This window comes from Pelophylax lessonae, assembly GCF_965119305.1.
Source record: "Pelophylax lessonae genome assembly, chromosome: 1".
NCBI lineage: Eukaryota > Metazoa > Chordata > Amphibia > Anura > Ranidae > Pelophylax > Pelophylax lessonae.
In genome coordinates, this window is record NC_138768.1 from 870,609,487 (window position 1) to 870,628,402 (window position 18,916).

General features: G+C 44.7%; 1 protein-coding gene across 1 annotated transcript in view; it reads left to right on the forward strand.

The window, feature by feature from the left end:
- Nucleotides 1-18,916, forward strand: part of LOC309544072 (BOS complex subunit NCLN-like) — a gene marked incomplete at its 5' end in the record, with an annotated part of 92,381 nt that overhangs the window by 15,239 nt on the left and 58,226 nt on the right. The window contains 6 exons of the mRNA XM_082243023.1: nucleotides 3,890-3,984; nucleotides 4,107-4,193; nucleotides 5,203-5,306; nucleotides 5,455-5,543; nucleotides 8,109-8,248; nucleotides 15,950-16,131. Coding sequence (XP_082099149.1) covers nucleotides 3,890-3,984; nucleotides 4,107-4,193; nucleotides 5,203-5,306; nucleotides 5,455-5,543; nucleotides 8,109-8,248; nucleotides 15,950-16,131 — 697 coding nt within the window. The remainder of the gene's footprint in view (nucleotides 1-3,889; nucleotides 3,985-4,106; nucleotides 4,194-5,202; nucleotides 5,307-5,454; nucleotides 5,544-8,108; nucleotides 8,249-15,949; nucleotides 16,132-18,916) is intronic.

An 18,916-nucleotide genomic window follows, 5' to 3' on the forward strand; every position in this document is an offset into this window, starting at 1 on the left:
CAGAGTGCAGAGTTCAGCGGTGCGCTACACACAGAGTGCAGAGTTCAGCCTTTTTCCACAGCTTCTTACCTCTGCATCCCTACTCCATATCTCACTTTCAAACCTCTTCATCTCTGACCACTGCATGCAACCCCCCTCTTCCTCCACTGCCCCCATCTTCTCCCCACCTCCTCAAAAGCTCCACCATCTTCCACATGTCTTACTTTTGTTGCTGTATTAAACTGAAGCACCCAGTTGGCTCTAGTACCTACCCGCACACTGTAGCTGGCTCCACCCAGTGGCGTAGCGAGGGAGGTGCTGAGGGGGCCACTCGCACCGGGCGCAACATTTAGGGGGGTGCATCCCACGCCCGCCATCTGCGGGTTAATAGTGTCCCTTTATTCTGATGTGTATCCTCTTGGTGGATGTGGTGGTCTGTTGCAGCACTGTAGTAGCCAGTTTGTGTACTTCCATTCACTTTGCTATATTGGACTTCACTGAGACTTTATTCCAGTGACTCTCCATCTCTGTGCTATATTTCTCTGTGCTATATTTCTCCTCAGAAATATAGCACAGAGATGGAGAGTCACTGGAATAAAGTCTCAGTGAAGTCCAATATAGCAAAGTGAATGGAAGTACACAAACTGGCTACTACAGTGCTGCAACAGACCACCACATCCACCAAGAGGATACACAGTGGACGTACGATCTAGCTCCTCTAGGTCAGTGGAACGGATACTCATATATATTCTAGTGGGATTTACACAAGGGAACGGTTGTGGAAAAATTGGGAACCATTCTAAAGACCATTTACCCAAGCTAGACCCCAAGGGGTCATCTGGTAAGTGGGTGCATTACTCGGTGACGGATTCCCCCCCAGTGTTTGATCCTGCATGTGGACATCCCTTTGCACTGAGCACACAGCACTTTGGAATTGTTTTGAATTATTGCACATTTGCACTAGCATTTATAATTGAACTATTATCAAGCACGGACACTTTAAGTTTAGCACTCTGAAGAACTAGTTGGGGGTTCACTTTTCATATGATTTTTAAGTGCATTTTATAATCTATATGACTTATATATAATTTGTACTAGATGGTGTATATTAAGACACTTTAATATCTTTGAGCGCTGTCTCCCCTTCCAAAATTCACAGGGTAGTGATCAGGTCGGTTAGTGCAGGAATCAGGTAGGTCTCTGTAGTGGTCAAATAGGTCTCTGTAGGTGTCAGTATAGTGATCAGGTAGGTCAGTGGAGGAAACAGGTCGGTCAGTGTAGTGGGCAGTGTATTGGTCAGGTAGGTCTGTGTAGTGGTCTGGTAGGTCAGTGTAGGTGTCAGTATAGAAATTAGGTAGGTCAGTGTAGTGATCAGGTTGGTTAGTGCAGGAATAAGGTAGGTCAGAGTAGGTGTCTGTGTAGCGGTCAGGTAGGTTAGTGTAGGTGTCAGTATAGTGATCAGGTAGGTTAGTGCAGGAAACAGGTAGGTCAGTGTAGGTGATTAATGAACAGGTAGGTCTGTGCAGTGGTCGGGTAGGTCAGTGTAGGTGTCAGTAGAGTAATTAGGTAGCTTAGTGTTGTGATCAGATCGATTAGTGCAGGAATCAGGTAGGTCGGTGTAGGTGTCTGTGTAGTGGTCAGGTAGGTTAGTGTAGGAATCAGGTAGGTCTCTAGTGGTCAGATAGGTCTCTGTAGGTGTCAGTATAGTGATCAGGTAGGTTAGTACAAGAAACAGGTAGGTCTGAGTAGTGGTCAGGTAGGTCTCTGTAGTGGTCAGATAGGTCTCTGTAGGTGTCAGTATAGTGATCAGGTAGGTTAGTACAGGAAACAGGTCGGTCAGTGTAGTGGTCAGGTTGGTTAGTGCAGAAATAAGGTAGGTCAGTGTAGTGGTCAGGTAGGTCAGTGTAGGCGTCAGTATAGTAATTTGGTAGGTCAGTGTAGTGATCAGGTTGGTTAGTGCAGGAATAAGGTAGGTCAGTGTAGGTGTCTGTGTAGTGGTCAGGTAGGTTTGTGTAGTGGTCAGGTAGGTCAGTGTAGGTGTCAGTATAGTAATCAGGTAGGTCAGTGTAGGTGTCAGTATAGTAATCAGGTAGGTCTGTGTAGTGGTCAGGTAGGTCAGTGTAGTGGTCAGGTAGGTCAGTGTAGTGGTCAGGTAGGTCAGTGTAGGTGTCAGTATAGTAATCAGGTAGGTCAGTGTATGTGTCAGTATAGTAATCAGGTAGGTCAGTGTAGGTGTCAGGTTGGTTAGTGCAGGAATAAGGTAGGTCAGAGTAGGTGTCTGTGTAGCGGTCAGGTAGGTTAGTGTAGGTGTCAGTATAGTGATCAGGTAGGTAAGTGCAGGAAACAGGTCAGGTAGTAATCAGGTAGGTCAGTGTAGTGGTCAGGTAGGTCTGTGTAGGTGTCAGTATAGTAATCAGGTAGGTCTGTGTAGGAATAAGGTAGGTCTCTGTAGTAGTCAGTTAGGTCAGTGTAGGTGTCAGTATAGTAATCAGGTAGGTCAGTGTAGGTGTCAGTATAGTAATCAGGTAGGTCAGTGTAGGTGTCAGTATAGTAATCAGGTAGGTCAGTGTAGGAATAAGGTAGGTCTCTGTAGTGGTCAGTTAGGTCAGTGTAGGTGTCAGTATAGTAATCAGGTAGGTCAGTGTAGGTGTCAGTATAGTAATCAGGTAGGTCAGTGTAGGTGTCAGTATAGTAATCAGGTAGGTCAGTGTAGGTGTCAGTATAGTAATCAGGTAGGTCTGTGTAGGAATAAGGTAGGTCTCTGTAGTGGTCAGTTAGGTCAGTGTAGGTGTCAGTATAGTAATCAGGTAGGTCAGTGTAGGTGTCAGTATAGTGATCAGGTAGGTTAGTGCAGGAAACAGGTCAGGTAGTAATCAGGTAGGTCAGTGTAGTGGTCAGGTAGGTCTGTGTAGGTGTCAGTATAGTAATCAGGTAGGTCTGTGTAGGAATAAGGTAGGTCTCTGTAGTAGTCAGTTAGGTCAGTGTAGGTGTCAGTATAGTAATCAGGTAGGTCAGTGTAGGAATAAGGTAGGTCTCTGTAGTGGTCAGCTAGGTCAGTGTAGTGGCCTGTGTAATGGTCTAGTAGGTTTGTGTAGGGGGGGCGCAAATTACTTACCTTCCCCCGGGCGCTGACAACCCACGCTACGCCACTGGCTCCACCTCTCTCACTTGTAGGGAGATCATCCAGTGGGGGTGTCAGCATCTGCACTCCACCCCGGGTACCTGCATCTCCATTGTCCCCATCATGCACTCAGTGGATGCCACTCAGGAGATCAGATCTGTGCGAGCCGTTGGGAGAAAAACTGTCACTGATAAACACAGAACCCGGACTTCTGTGTTTCCAAGTGATAGTGGTGAGCAGGGAGCAGAGGGCCTGAGCCAGACGTGGTGGAACGGAGTTCCACCAAGTTCCTGTTGAAAAGAAGCCCTGACTACTCTACTATTTTGCACCGTGAAATTGCATCAGCTTCAAATTCTTGTATAGATGAAAAAGTTTAGTTTTTCTCAACAAAATTTTGTCAATCTACATCAAATCAATGGCCTGCCATCACTGGCTCTACTGTGACTTGCCTAGCCAGCCTTTCTCAACCTTTTCAACACAGAGGAACCCTTGAAATAAATTTCTGGTCTGCTAAAAATGAAAAATCTACAAATCATGACACATTAGTGTGACAATCAGTGGGAAGAATGCTCCTTACTCATCATCATTGGGAAGAATTACCCCCTTACAGAGAGCTAAAAGGAACAATGGTGTCAGTGGAAACTTATTGGAGAGGCAGAAATTGCCCATTTCTCAAGGAACCCCTAGCAGCCTCAGGAGGAACCCTGCTTGAGAAACCCTGTGCCAAGCTGTCCAAAGTCATCTCTGTGAATCTTTAGGGTTTCAGGATTATAATTCTCTCTTTTGTAGTCATGTTTGGGATGGTGATGGGAAGCGGCTTCCAGGTGACGACCAGCGAGGTACAAAGCAAACCCATCGTTCACCCCGTCATCATCACCCTGGAGGTATGTGGCCCCCCGCTGTCAACTCCCATGTGCAAAAATGAATGCCATTCTGGCTCTGCAAGAGAGGTCATCTTGTCTATTTACACTCGGAGCCACATTAATATCAGTTATGAATTTCACAGGGACAACTGATGGGACGCGGTGGTGATGCTGCTGAGCTGCCTTCCATTGTGATTGTTGCCCATTATGATTCATTTGGAGCCGCTCCGGTAAGTGACTGATGGGATAATAACATACACTATATTACCAAAAGTATTGGGACGCCTGCCTTTACACGCACATGTACTGTAATGGCATCCCAGTCTTAGTCCATAGGGTTCAATATTGAGTTGGCATTATGGTTGCCCTTAAAGGGCTGGTTGTATCTGTAAGACTAGATGTCCAGAGCACCCCCCCCCCATCTCCTTTACTTCAGATATCAAGAGCCAACCCACAATCACAAGTCAAGAGTCACCCAACCCTCCCTTACATCACAGTGCTACTCCCTGCTGCCAAGAAGAAGCTAAAGGCTGAGCTGGGAAAAACAGTGAGTGCAGAGTCTGAAGGAGGACCAGAGCAGGGCTGGAGTCAGCTGAGTCCCGAGAGCAGGGAAGGCAGAGATAAGCCAGCTACTGTGGGGATCTCCTCCCCAATTGCTACTAGAGTAATCCAGCTTTAGTGAGGTGCCCCTGGGTTCTCGGGATTCCTCCAGCATTTCACCTGCGTTACCAGAGGGTAACTGGGGTTCTGCGGCTGCACAGAGAAGCACAGGATCTGTAGGAGGAGTTCTCTTCTGCTCTCTCTGCAGAGACAAGGCGGGGGCAAAGATGAGGGGGGGTGTCGGAGCTGCAGGAGAGCTAAGAGGGCCAAATGAAATGGACTGAAGGGCCAGATTTGGCCCCGGACCTTGTGTTTGACACGTGTTATAGAGGCTATGTAAGTTATTACTGTGTAATTTTTCATCCACTTGGAAATATTGAGCATTAGATCCTTCCTTAGCAGAGTTACTGTAGGAAACCCTTCCTATTATTTTACTGTCCGGAGTTAAGCTTTAAAGTACACCCTGATTCTAAGCCAAAAAATAATCAGGCTGAAATTCCTAACAAAAATCAATCGACCTTGGGTAGAGGCCATTGGACCAGTGACCAATGCCTATGAGATGACTTGTTGCTGGAGTAGGGCATTCCCATGAACGAATTTTGGTAACTCTATATCTCATCTCTTTGATATCTCTGGCAGTACTTGGCTTACGGAGCGGACTCCAACGGCAGCGGGGTGTCAATGCTTCTGGAGATGGTTCGCCTTTTTCATCTTCTGTACAGTGACTGGCGGACTCAGCCCAGGTCTGCAGAGTTTTTTTTTTCTTTTTTATAGGAATAGTTCCCTTTAGATTGATAGATAGGGTAGACACAATTATAAATATTGATGTACATAGATGGGCAGGCTTGGACAGATAGTCAACTGAGATACACATGTACTTGTTTATTTGAGGTTTAACATGGTGTTCGCTCTGACCGGAGGAGGGAAGTTCAATTATCATGGAAGTAAGCGATGGATAGAAGAACATTTGGACCATTCTGGTAAGTGATGCTGCTAGAGTCTTGCACCTGGGGTATTCTGTGGGGTGCTCGGAGTCTCCTTTGCAGTAAATATTTTAGTGATGGTTCTTAGACAAATACATCAATCTTTTCATTTCTGAATTTTGGTTTATACATTTTTATTTTTTTAAGCAATGATGATGCATTAATATCTGACCTCTGGCCTTCCCTTCAGTCAAGCACAGTAGCACTGGCTTCCCTCCGGTACTGAAATGGCTTACTCTGATTTCACTGCACACTGTGAGCTTCTCATATGCAGAAAATCCACATTGTCTCAGCACTTCAGACTTTGTTTTGAAAATACATTTTCTCAATGAGCAAGGAAACAGCTCAAGACAGTTTTAATAACTGGATTTGGACAGTTTTTGTACTTATAAAAGAAAAGTAACAATTGTGTCCTTTTTTATAAATATAGAGCCCTACTGACCAGATGAATAGGCTTACCTATACATTTTGTTTGCAGTACGAGTGAGGTGTTTGGAGACACAGAGGGGACTGAAATAGAAGAAATGAAATCTGCTGGCTTGGGTTTAAACCAACCATATCTATTGCCTAGGTTGGGGGTCCATAACTGCAGTGAGACAGGGGCCAGAGAATTTTTTCAAAAACATTCCATGTCTCAACAATTTACCATATCTGTTACCACGAGCAGAAGTTCTCAGTCTGAGTGAGACCAGGGACTGGTAAATTCTTCCAAAACCTTCAATTTCCCAACAAACAACCATATTTGTTGCCTAGAACAGAGGTTCTCAATCTGAGTGAGACCAGGGCTGGGCGAATTCTTCCAAACCCCTCCATGCCCCAACAGTCAATGATATCTGTTGCCTAGAGCAGGTGTTCTCAACCCTATTAAGACTGGGGCCCATGAATTTTTTCCCCGAACCCTCCATGCCCCAACAGTCAACCATATATGTTTCCTGGGGCAGGTGTCCTCAACCCTAATAGGACTGGGGCCCATGAAATTCTTCCAAAACCTTCCATGCCCCAACAATCAACCATATCTGTTGCCTGGGGAAGGTGTCCCCAACCCTAGATGGACTGGGGCCCCTGAAATTCTTCCAAAACCTTCTATGCCCCAACAATCAACCATATCTAACACCTAGGGCAGGTGTCTTCAACCCTAGTAAGACTGGGGCCAATTAAATTCTTCCCAAACCCTCTATGCCCCAACAATCAACCATATCTGTTGCCCGGGGAAGGTGTCCCCAACCCTAGTGGGACTGGGGCCCATGAAATTCTTCCAAAACCTTCTATGCCACAACAATCAACCATGTCTATCACCTAGGGCAGGTGTCCTCAACCCTAGTAAGACTGGGGCCCATGACATTCTTCCAAAACCTTCTATGCCCCAACAATCAACCATATCTATCACATAGGGCAGGTGTCCTCAACCCTAGTAAGACAGGGCATGGAGGGTTTGGGAAGAATTGAATGGGCCCCAGTCTTACTAGGGTTGAGGACACCTGCCCTAGGTGATAGATATGGTTGATTGTTGGGGCATAGAAGGTTTTGGAAGAATTTCATGGGCCCCAGTCCCACTAGGGTTGAGGACACCTTCCCAAGGCAACAGATATGGTTGATTGTTGGGGCATAGAAGGTTTTGGAAGAATTTCATGGGCCCCAGTCCCACTTGGGTTGAGGACACCTGCTCCAGGCAACAGATATGGTTGATTGTTTGGGGCCCATTCAATTCTTCCCAAACCCTCCATGCCCTAACAACCATATCTGTTGCCTGGAGCAGGTGTCCTCAACCTTAGTTGGACTGGGGCCCATGAAAATCTTCCAAAACCTTCCATGCCCCAACAGTCAACCATATATGTTGCCTAGAACAGGGGTCCTCAACCCTAGTGGGACCAGGGCCCAGGGCCCTTGTTGCTGGTTAGATAGTGGCCCTCAGAAGAATACCTCTTTAAATCATTGGTGTCAGTGGTGGCTCCCAATGGAGAATAGCCTCCAAATCTTTGGTGTGAGTAGGATAGAGTCTCCTAGGGGAAGAACGGCTCTTCAAATTAATGATGTCAGTGGAATAATGGTCCCAAGTGAATATTGCCCCCGCTCAAATCATTGGTGTCAGTAAAATAGTGGTCTCCAGGGTAGAATGGCCCGCAAATCCTTGTTCTCAGTAGGGCAGTAGGCCCTAGGGCAAAATAGCACCTCAGATCATTAATGCCAGTGGGATAGCTCTCAAAATAATTGGTGTTAGGGGGACAGTGGACCACTTTCCGAGCCTGATGTGACAGCAGTAACTGCTAGAGCAGACATAAGGCCATTGACCGGAAGGGGGTAGCGCCGAAAATGGAGTGGCAATGGGAATCTATGTGTAAAGTCAAAGTTCTGGGAATTCACAGTCTTTGTCAAGCACATCCCTTTTCCCCCCTCCCATTTAGAATGGTTGCTGCAGCTAGGAGGACTGATGAAATCAATTGCAAAAATGGCACTGTTTAGGTTACTAAGACATATCATCAGCTGTTTGATTTGTCCATTGCCATGACTATTGGATTCTCTGATTTGAGGTAATGTACTGTACTCTGATACTTTCTCTCCTAGAAACAAGCGTCCTCCATGAGAACGTGGCGTTCGTCCTGTGTTTGGACACCCTGGCCAATGGTGACTCTCTCCACCTTCACGTCTCTCGGCCACCACCAGAGGGCAGCGCACAGTGGAAGTTCCTGAGGCAGCTACAGCTGGTACACCAACCATTTCCATTATGTGATTAGTCGCACTAGCAGATGACTGGGAAATGTCACCTTGCCCCCCTTTTTTTTTTTTTGGAACACCTAAAAGCTGAGCCTGTAGATCTGCAAGCCAGGGATTCCCAATTCCAACTCCACCCATCAGTGTCCCTTTACTAACTATACACACCTTAATAAACCATTAGGGCAATACTGACACCTCAACTTCATTACAGCCTGCTGGAAATATTGCTGAGAGTATAAATGGTAAGAAGTTGCACTCCGATCCAAAAGCCCTGCCTAATCTACCATTGTGGGACATTGACAGCGGGCAAAATAAGTATTGAACACGTCAACATTTTTCTAGGTAAATATATTTCTAAGGGTGCTATTGACATAACATTTTCACCACATGTCGGCAACAACCCATGTAATCCATACATACAAAGAAACCAAAACAAATAAAGTTCAGAAATTAAGCTATGTGTAATAAAATGGAATGACACAGGGAAAAAGTATTGAACACATGAAGAAAGTGAGGCGCAAAAAGGCAAGGAAAGCCAAGACACCAGATGAAATCTATGAGTAATTAGAAAGCAATTCTGCCCCTTGTCAGTGCAAATTAATATCAGCTGGTTCAGTTTAACCGATGGCCTATAAAAAGGTGTCTCATTATCAAGGTGTCCCACAAGAAACATCTCATGATGGGTAAAAGCAAAGAGCTCTCTCAAGACCAGGGATTTTTTTCAGCTGGAAATTGGTGGAACAGAGTTCCACCACCTTCGGCTCAGGCCCTCTGCTTCCTACCATCACTTGTAAACTCAGAGGTCTGGCTTCCTGTGTTTTCAAAGTGCAGTATGGGGACAAAGGAAATGCCGGTGCCTGGGGTGCAGTGTGAATGCCGACACCCCCACTGGATGATCTCCCTGCAAGTGAGAGAGGCAAAGCCATCTACAGTGTAAGGGGAGGTACTAGAGAAGAAGAGGGGTAAAAGTGAGATGTGGATGTGGGATGCCGAACTATACAGCTGTGGAAGAAGGCTGAACTCTGCACTCTGTGTGTAGCGCACCCCTGAACTCTGCACTGAATCCGTAGCACACTCCTGAACTCTGCACATAGCATACCCCTGGACTCTGCACTCTGTACATAATGCACTCCTGGTACTTGATGCCCCCTTTAAGACCCTCTCACTGTTCATGAAATTTTGACTAGTTTGGGGAGGGGGTTTTGGGGGGGTCGTGGTTGAGTTCCTGCACCTTTCTTCTGAGAAAAAAAGCCCTGCTCAAGACCTTTGCAACCTTGTTGTTGCAAAACATACTGGTGGCATTTTTTACAGAAGGATCTCTAAACTTCTGAATGTTCCAGTGAGCACTGTTGTGGCCATAATCTGGAAGTGAAAAGAACATAATTTTACTATTAAACTACCAAGAATAGGTGCTCCTTGCAAGATTTCTGACAGAGGACTGACAAGAATTATCAGAAGAGTTGTCCAAGAGCCAAGGACCACTTGTGGAGAGCTTCAGAAAGACCTGGAATTAGAAAATACAATTGCTTCAAAGAAAACTTTAAATAATTTGCTCGCTCGCCCGCCATGGCCTGTATGCACGCTCACCACGCAAGACTCCATTGCTGAAGAAAAAGCATGTTGAAGCTTGTTTAAAGTTTGCTGCACAACATTTAGACAAGCCTGTGAAAATACTGGGAGAATATAGTTTGGTCAGATGAGACCACAATTAAACTCTTTGGATGCTATAATAGACACCATGTTTGGAGGTCAAATGGCACTGCACATCACCCCAAAAACACCCCCATACCAACAGTGGGGTTTGGAAGTGGGAGCATCATGGTGAGGTTTGGGAACATCATTGTGGGGCTGTTTTTCAGCATACGGTACTGGCAAACCTCATATCATTGAAGGGAGGATGAATGGAAAAATGTACCAAGACGTTCTTGATAGAAATCTGCTGCCATCTACCAGGATGATGAAGATGAAACGAGGGTGGACATTTCAGAAAGACAATGATCCCAAACACAAATCCAAGGAAACTCCCAATTGGTTTCAAAGAAAGAAAATAAAGCTGCTAGAATGGCCCAGCCAATCACCTGACTTTAATCCAATAGAAAATCTATGGAAAGAACTAAAGATCAGAGTTCATAGAAGAGGCCCACGGAACCTTCAAGATTGTTTGTGTGGAAGAATGGGCCAAAATCACATCCGAGCAACGCATGTTACTAGTTTCTCCATACAGGAGGCGTCTTGAAGCGGTCATTACCAACAAAGGATTTTGTACCAAGTATTAAATATATTTCAGTTAGCGTGTTCAATACTTTTTCCCTGTGTCATTCCCTTTTATTACACAGAACTTCATTTCTAAACTTATTTGTTTTGGTTTCTTTGTATGTATGGATTGGATGGGTTGTTACCGACATGTGGTGAACATTTCATGCCAATAGCACCTATAGAAATATATTTACCTGGAAAAATGGCGACGTGTTCAATACTTATTTTACCCGCTGTATATGGCAATCCCATAATACAGCCTTATATGTGAACAAAACACATGGGAGCAAAACACACTTAGGGCTCCATTTATATAATATTTTATTTTTCACTGAAGATTCACACAGCTTTCAACAAATTTTTCAAATTAAAAAACAATTAAAAAATGTGTGATTTATGGGTGAAATTTGTGTGGATCCTGGATAAAAACATTTATAATTAGACCCCTTATTATTAAACACGTATGGAAGAGCTGAAAATGTAAAATCTGCAGGTGGCAACTCTTTCTTTTTAGGTTATTTTAACTGTCTCTGATTGGATCATTTAGCATTATTGTCCAAAGACAGGATAAAAAAAATGATAAAACCATTTATATAAAACATTTTTTTTAAAAAAATGATAAAACCATTTATATAAAACATTTTTTTATACATGTGCTGTTTTTTAATATTTAGATATTTAGATTTCTTCAAACCTCAAAAAAAAAAAAAAAATAGAAACATATGCCAACATGTAAAAATAAAAACAGGTGCTGCATTTTCTATTCTTAGATATTTAGATCCTGAAACTTTGAAAAAAAAAAAAAAATACAAGTGCAACAAATAGATAAAACCTTGACTATAAAAAAAAACATTTTATTTTATTCTGGTGCTGCTTTTTATAGTATATTTAGATTTCTTCAAACAAAAAACTACAAATGTGTAAAACATACAGTATATATAGTGTGTGCGTGAGTGTGTGTATATATATATATATATATATATATATATATACACACACACACACAGTATCTCACAAAAGTGAGTACACCCCTCACATTTTTGTAAATATGTTATTCTAACTTTTCATGTGAGAGCACTGAAGAAATGACACTTTGCTACAATGTAAAGTAGTGAGTGTACAGCTTGTATAACAGTGTAAATTTGCTGTCCCCTCAAAATAACTCAACACACAGCCATTGATGTCTAAACCACTGGCAACAAAAGTAAGTACACCCCTAAGTGGAATTGTCCAAATTGGGCCCAAAGTGTCAACATTTTGTGTGGCCACCATTATTTTCCAGCACTGCCTTAACCCTATTTGGTATGGAGTTCACCAGAGCTTCACAGGTTGCCTCTGGAGTCCTCTTCCATTCCTCTATAGGACGACATCACGGAGCTGGTGGATGTTAGAGACCTTGCACTCCTCTACCTTCCATTTGAGGATGCCCCACAGATGCCCAATAGGGTTTAGGTCTGGAGACATGCTTGGCCAGTCCATCACCTTTACCTTCAGCTTCTTTAGCAAGGCAGTGGTCATCTTGGAGGTGTTTGGGGTCGTTATCATGTTGGAATACTTCCCAGTGGCCCAGTCTCCGAAGGAAGGGGATCATGCTCTGCTTAAGTATGTCACAGTACATGTTGGCATTCATGGTTTCCTCAATAAACTGTAGCTCCCCAGTGCCGGCAGCACTCATGCAGCTCCAGACCATGACACTCCCACCACCATGCTTGACTTTAGGCAACACACACTTGTCTTTGTACTCCTTACCTGGTTGCCACCACACATGCTTGACACAAACCAAATAAGTTCATCTTGGTCTCATCAGACCACAGGAGATGGTTCCAGTAATCCATGTCCTTAGCCTGCTTGTCTTCAGCAAACTGTTTGCAGGTTTTCTTGTGCATCATCTGTAGAAGAGGCTTCCTTCTGGGACGACAGCCATGCAAACCAATTTGATGCAGTGTGCGGCGTATGGTCTGAGCACTGACAGGCTGACCCCTCACCCCTTCAACCTCTGCAGCAATGCTGGCAGCACTAATACGTCTATTTCCCAAATAGAACCTCTGGATATAACGCTGAGCACGTGCACTCAACTTCTTTGGTTGACCATGGCGAGGCCTGTTCTGAGTGGAACCTGTCCTGTTAAACTGCTGTATGGTCTTGGCCACTGTGCTTCAGTTTCAGGGTCTAGCCAATCTTCTTATAGCCTAGGCTAACTTGATGAAGAACAACAATTCTTTTTTTCAGAGTCTCAGAGAGTTATTTGCCATGAGGTGCCATGTTTAACATCCAATGACCAGAGAGTGAGAGCGATAACACCAAATTTAACACACCTGCTCCCCATTCATACCTGAGACCTTGTAACACTAACGAGTCACATGACACTGGGGAGGGAAAATGGCCAATTGGGCCCAATTTGGACATTTTCACTTAGGGGTGTACTCACTTTTGTTGCCAGCGGTTTAGACATTAATGGCTGTATGTTGAGTTATTTTGAGGGGACAGCAAATTTACACTGTTATACAAGCTGTACACTCACTACTTTACATTGTAGCAAAGTGTCATTTCTTCAGTGTTGTCACATGAAAAGATAGAATAAAATATATACAAAAATGTGAGGGGTGTACTCACTTTTGTGAGATACTGTATATATAGGCATTTTATTTTATACAGAATCTATTTTTCATTTAGATGCTTTTTATACACATATTTCTTTCATATGCATAGTTGTATCTATTTTTATAAATTTTCATTAGCTCCATCCAAGGATATACTCACATAATTTAAACTAATGTGCCTATATTTCTATATTGGATTTTTTACTTAGCCCGTAAAGAGGGGGGCAGCTTAAGCATTTTAATACATGGTGGCATTTTTTTTTCTTTGAAGATTTAAATGAATACGATGACTAAAACTCTATCCTTCTTCAGACTTTTACTGATCGGTGCTCCTATGCTTCAACCTATTCAGATCTACAAAGCCTCAGACAAAGCACACCTCAACGTAACCTCAATGACTCTCAGGGGCGGGCACAGCCAAAGCACACTCCTTGATGGCTCTCAGGGGGCTGGCACGGACGAGGCTTACCTCTCAATAACCGCATAGGGGTGTAGGCATAGACAAAGCACACATCTCAATAACAATCATGGAGATGGGCTCAGATAAAGCACACCTCTAAATTATTCTCAGGGGGCAGGCACAGCCATAGCACACTTCTTGATGGCTCTCAGGGGGTGGGCTTGGACAAAGCACACCTCTCAATAACTCTCAGGGGAATGGGCTCTGACAAAGCCCACCTCTCTATGACTCTCAGGGGATGAGCACAGTCAAAGCATCTTCTTGATGGCACTCAGGGGACCAACATAGACAAAGCCCACCTCTCAATAACTATCAGGGGGTAGGCACAGCCAAAACACACCTCCCAATGACTCTCAGGGGGCTGGAGCAGTCAAAGCAGACTTCTTGATGGCTCTTATGGGGCGGGCACAAAAAAATCTCACTTCTCAATGACTCTCAGGGGGCGGGAATAGTCAAAGCAGACTTCTTGATGGCTCTTATTGGGCGGGCACAGAAAAATCTCACCTCTCTCAATGACTCTCAGGGGAATGGGTTCCGATAAAGCACACCTCTCGATGACTCTCGGGGGGCAGGCACAGCCAGAACACACCTCGCAATGACTCTCAGGGGAAAAGCAAAATCAAAGTACACCTCTCCTTGACTCTGAGGGGATGAGCATAGTCAAAGCACACCTCTCAATGACTTTCCAGGGATGAGCACAGCCAACACACATCTCCTAATAACTCTCAGGGGACAAGCACAGTCAAAGCACACCTCTCATTGACCCTGAGAGGCATGAGCACAGCCAAAAAACACCTCTCAATGACTCTCAGGGGGCAGGCACAGCCAAAACAAACATTTATTTGACTATCAGGGGGCAGGCACATCCAAAACACACCTCTTCATAACTCTCAGGGGACAAGCAAAGTCAAAGCACATCTCTCATTGACTCTGAGGGGATGAGCACAGTCAAAGCACACCTCACAATTACTCTCACGGGGCAGGCACAGCCAAAACACACCTCTTAATGACTCTTAGCGGAAGAGCACAGCCAAGGCACACTTCTTAATGGCTCTCAGGGGGCGGGCAGAAACAAAGCCCACCTCTCAATACCTATCAGGGGGTGGGCTCAGACAAAATACACCTTCCAATGACTCTCAGGGGGCGGGAACAGTCAAAGCACACTTCTTAATGGCTCTCATGGGGTGGGCACAGCCAAAACACACCTGTCAATGACTCTCAGGGGGTGGGAACAGTCAAATCAAACTTCTTGATAGCTCTTATGGGGCTGGCACAGAAAAATCTCACCTCTCAATAACTCTCAGGGGGCAGGCACAGCCAGAACACACCTCTCAATGACTCTCAGGTGGACAAGCACAGTCAAAGCACATCTCTCATTGACTCTGAGGGGATGAGCACTGTCAAAGCACACCTCCCAATGACTCTCAGGGGATGAGCACAGCCAAACCACGCCTCTCAATAACCCTCTGGGGGCAGGCACAGCCAAAACACACCTCTCTTTAACTATCAGGGGGCAGGCATAGCCAAAACACACCTCTTATTAACTCTCAGGGGACAAGCACACTCAAAGTACACCTCTCATTGACTCTGAAGAGATGAGCACAGCCAAACCACGCCTTTCAATGACCCTCGGGGGGCAGGCACAGCCAAAACACACCTCTCTAACTATTAGGGGGCAGACACAGCCATAACACACTTCTTAATGACTCTCAGGGGGAAGAGCACAGCCAAGGCACACTTCTTAATGGCTCTCAGGGGGTGGGCACAAACAAAGGCTGCCTCTCAATACCTATCAGGGGGTGGGCTCAGCCAAAACACACCTCCAAATGACTCTTAGGGTATGGGCACATCCAAAGCACACTTCTTGATGACTCTCCGGTAGTTAGCAGAGACAAAGCTCACTTCTCAATGATTCTTCGGGGGTGCTCACAGACAAAGCACACCTCTCAATGACTCTCAGGTAGCATGCTCAGAAGAAGCACACCTCTCATTGATTCCCATGGTGGCAGGCACTGATAAAACATGTCTCTCAATCATTTTCAGGGGGTCAGGCACTGATGAACCTCTCCTCTCAACGGTTCTCACCGGCAGAGCACTGACAATAATTTACTCTGGTTCTCTGGTTTTGGAGAACAGCTCATTTGCAACCATCCCAGTTTCAGCAATGGAAACAAAACTGTTCATAGGTTACATTTAAAAATTTACACTTTCATTAGGAGCCATAAAAAGTTTATTATTTTTTTATTTTTTTAGCTTTGGGAGAAAACTGAGTGAACTTCCAGACTGTAGCTTAGCGGCAGTTTTGTCTTTCACTGATTGTCTTTTTCTTGCACCTCTTATTCTTGTACTGACTTGTCCCCTTTGCCATTTTCCAGGTCACACAGTCTCCTCCATTTCTGGGACTGAACTTTTCACTGATCCACAAAAAGATTAATTTAGGGGAGAATTTCCTGGTGTGGGAACACGAGCAGTTCAGCTTGCGCCGTCTCCCAGCTTTTACTGTGTCTCATCTGCGCAACCACAAGAGCGGGATGAGGAAGTCTATACTTGACACCAGGTAATCCACTGTAATAGTTATGGATACCACAGCATGCAGCCAGGGAATGAAGTGTAACTGCAGCATTTATGATATATTTATTATTGGAGATTCAGTATCGGCTTTCTAAGGTGTAGAGTCTAGGAAGCATTGCCAGAAACCCCTAAAGGAGGGTATGGATTTCAATGTATGATGTTTCCTAGCCCCCACCCATAGGCTTGACCCTCTAATGACTGAGAAGCGACTAAAGTATCAGTTCTATAGGCAAGAGCTTAGTCAAAAACAAGAAGCAATGCAAATGGAGTTGTACACCAGTATGTCTCAAATCAGATAATGTGTAGGCTGATCAGGACAAGCGGGGTGCAGGCCAAACTGTAACACAGGTCATGTCTGGCAATATATAGCCAGCGTCTATACACAGGCCAGGTCAGGCAATGTTCAGGTAGAGTCATAACACCAGTTCAGGCAATGTTCAGGCAGAGTCATACCACAGGTCAGGTCAGGCAATGTTTAGGCAGAGACATAACACAGGCCAGGTCAGGCAATGTGCAAGCAGAGTTATAACAAAAGAGCAGGTCAGGCTATGTTTAGGCTGAGTTGTGACATAGGTCAGGTCAGGCAATGTTCAGGTGGAGTTGTGACACAGGTCAGGCCAGGAAAAGAGTCGTAAAGCCAGAACAGGTCAGGCAATGTTTAGGGATAGACATAACACAGGTCAGGTTAGGCGATGTTCAAGGAGAGGCAAACACAGGTCAGGTCAGGTAATGTTCAGGCAGAGTTGTGACACAGGTCAGGTATAGCAATGTTCACACAGATTCATGACACAGGTCAGGTAATGCAACGTTCAGGCGGAGTAGTGACATGGGTCAGGCAATGTTTAGGAAGAGTCATAAAGCAGAACCAGGCCAGGCAATGTTCAGGGAGAGTCACAACACAGGTTTGATCAAGCCATGTTCAGGCAGAGTCATGACACAGGGCAGGTCAAGCAATGTTCAGGCAGAGTCATGACACAGGGCAGATCAGGCAATGTTCAGGCAATGTTCAGGCAGAGTCATGACACAGGGCAGATCAGGCAATGTTCAGGCAGAGCTGTGACACAGGTCAGGTTAAGCAATGTTCAGGCAGAGTCATAACACAGGTCAGTTCAGGCAGAATCAATGTTTATTGAGCTGGGTGATGTTGGTTAGTCTATTAAGCACAGTGATGTTGGTTAGTCTATTGGGTGGGGTGGGGTGGTGTTGGTTGGTCTATTGAGCGGGGTGATGTTGGTTAGTCTATTCGGTGGGGTGTTGTTGGTTTGTCTTTTGGGTGGGGTGGTGGTGTTTGGTTTTCTGGGTGAGGTGGTGTTGCTTAGTCTATTGGGTAGGGTGTTGTTGGTTTTTCTATTATGTGGGGTGGTGTTGGTCTATTAGATGGGGTAGTGTTGGTTTGTTTTTTTCGTGGGGTGGTTTTGGTTAGTCTATTCGGTGGGGTGGTGTTGATTAGTCTACTGGGTGGGTGGTTGTTGGTTAATCTATTGGGTGGGTTGTTGTTGGTTAATCTATTGGTTGGGGCACTGTTGAATATTGGATGGGGTAGTGTTGGTTTGTCTTTTGTGTGAAGTGGTGTTGGTTAGTCTATTGGGTAAGGTGGTGTTGATTAGTTTATTGGGTGGGGTGGTTTTGGTTAGTCTATTCAGTGGGGTGGTGTTGATTAGTCGATTGGGTGGTTGTTGGTTATTCTATTGGGTGGGTTGTTGTTGGTTAATCTATTGGGTGGGGCGCTGTTGAATGGTCTATTGGATGGGGTAGTGTTGGTTTGTCATTTGTGTGGGGTGGTGTTGGTTAGTCTATTGGGTCGGTGGTTGTTGTTTATTCTATTGGGTGGGGTGCTGTTGAATAGTCTATTGGATGGGGTAGTGTTGGTTTAGGCAAAAAATTTGGGGGAGCATACCCATGTATTTCTAAAGCTGCTGCAGCTATGAACCAAAAGACATGTATATTAAAAAAGAATAGCGCGCAAATGCAAAAGAAATTACTACCAAATCTGAAGAGAGTCCATAAATAAAAATGGGGGTTTGGTCCCACCATATGGCCATATCGTGCTCAAGCCCACTACTGCGTCAAAGTACCCCATTATCAGTGGGTCCTACACTATCCATGAAAAAGAGATGAATCCAGCCTTTCTAACCCTTGGAGATAATACTCCTTGCTGGGAAAGATGTGCAAATGCACTACAGGGGACTCCTCCTATATCCACTTGATGGTGGACACTGATTGAGTACAGGTGTGTGTGGGGGGTGGGGAGGGTTGCTCAACCTCGGTGGTCTGGTCAGACCGAATACATAATAACCAGGCAAAAAATTTGGGGGATTTAGTGTTGGTTTGTCTTTTGTGTGGGGTGGTGTTGGTTAGTTTATTGAGTAAGGTGGTGTTGATTAGTTTATTGGGTGGTGTGTTGTTTTGGTTAGTCAATTTGGTAGGGTGGTGTTGATTAGTCTATTGGGTGGGTGGTTGTTGGTTATTCTATCAGGTGAGTTGTTGTTGGTTAATCTATTGGAAGGGTTGCTGTTAGTTAAGCTGGATACACACTATACAACTTTTGTTGTTCGATTTCCTTTAGATTCACCTTCAACTATGTAGTGCAAGGGCCTGCCTGATTGCATACAAATTGAAAGTGTTTATATTTGACCTCATATTATAGGGTTTTGGTAAATCTAAAGGAAAAAATCTAAAGAAGATCGTATAGTGTGTATCCAGCTTAATGGGCCATACACACTAAGATTTTTTGAAGACTTTTTCCTTTAGACTTACCAAAACCATATAAT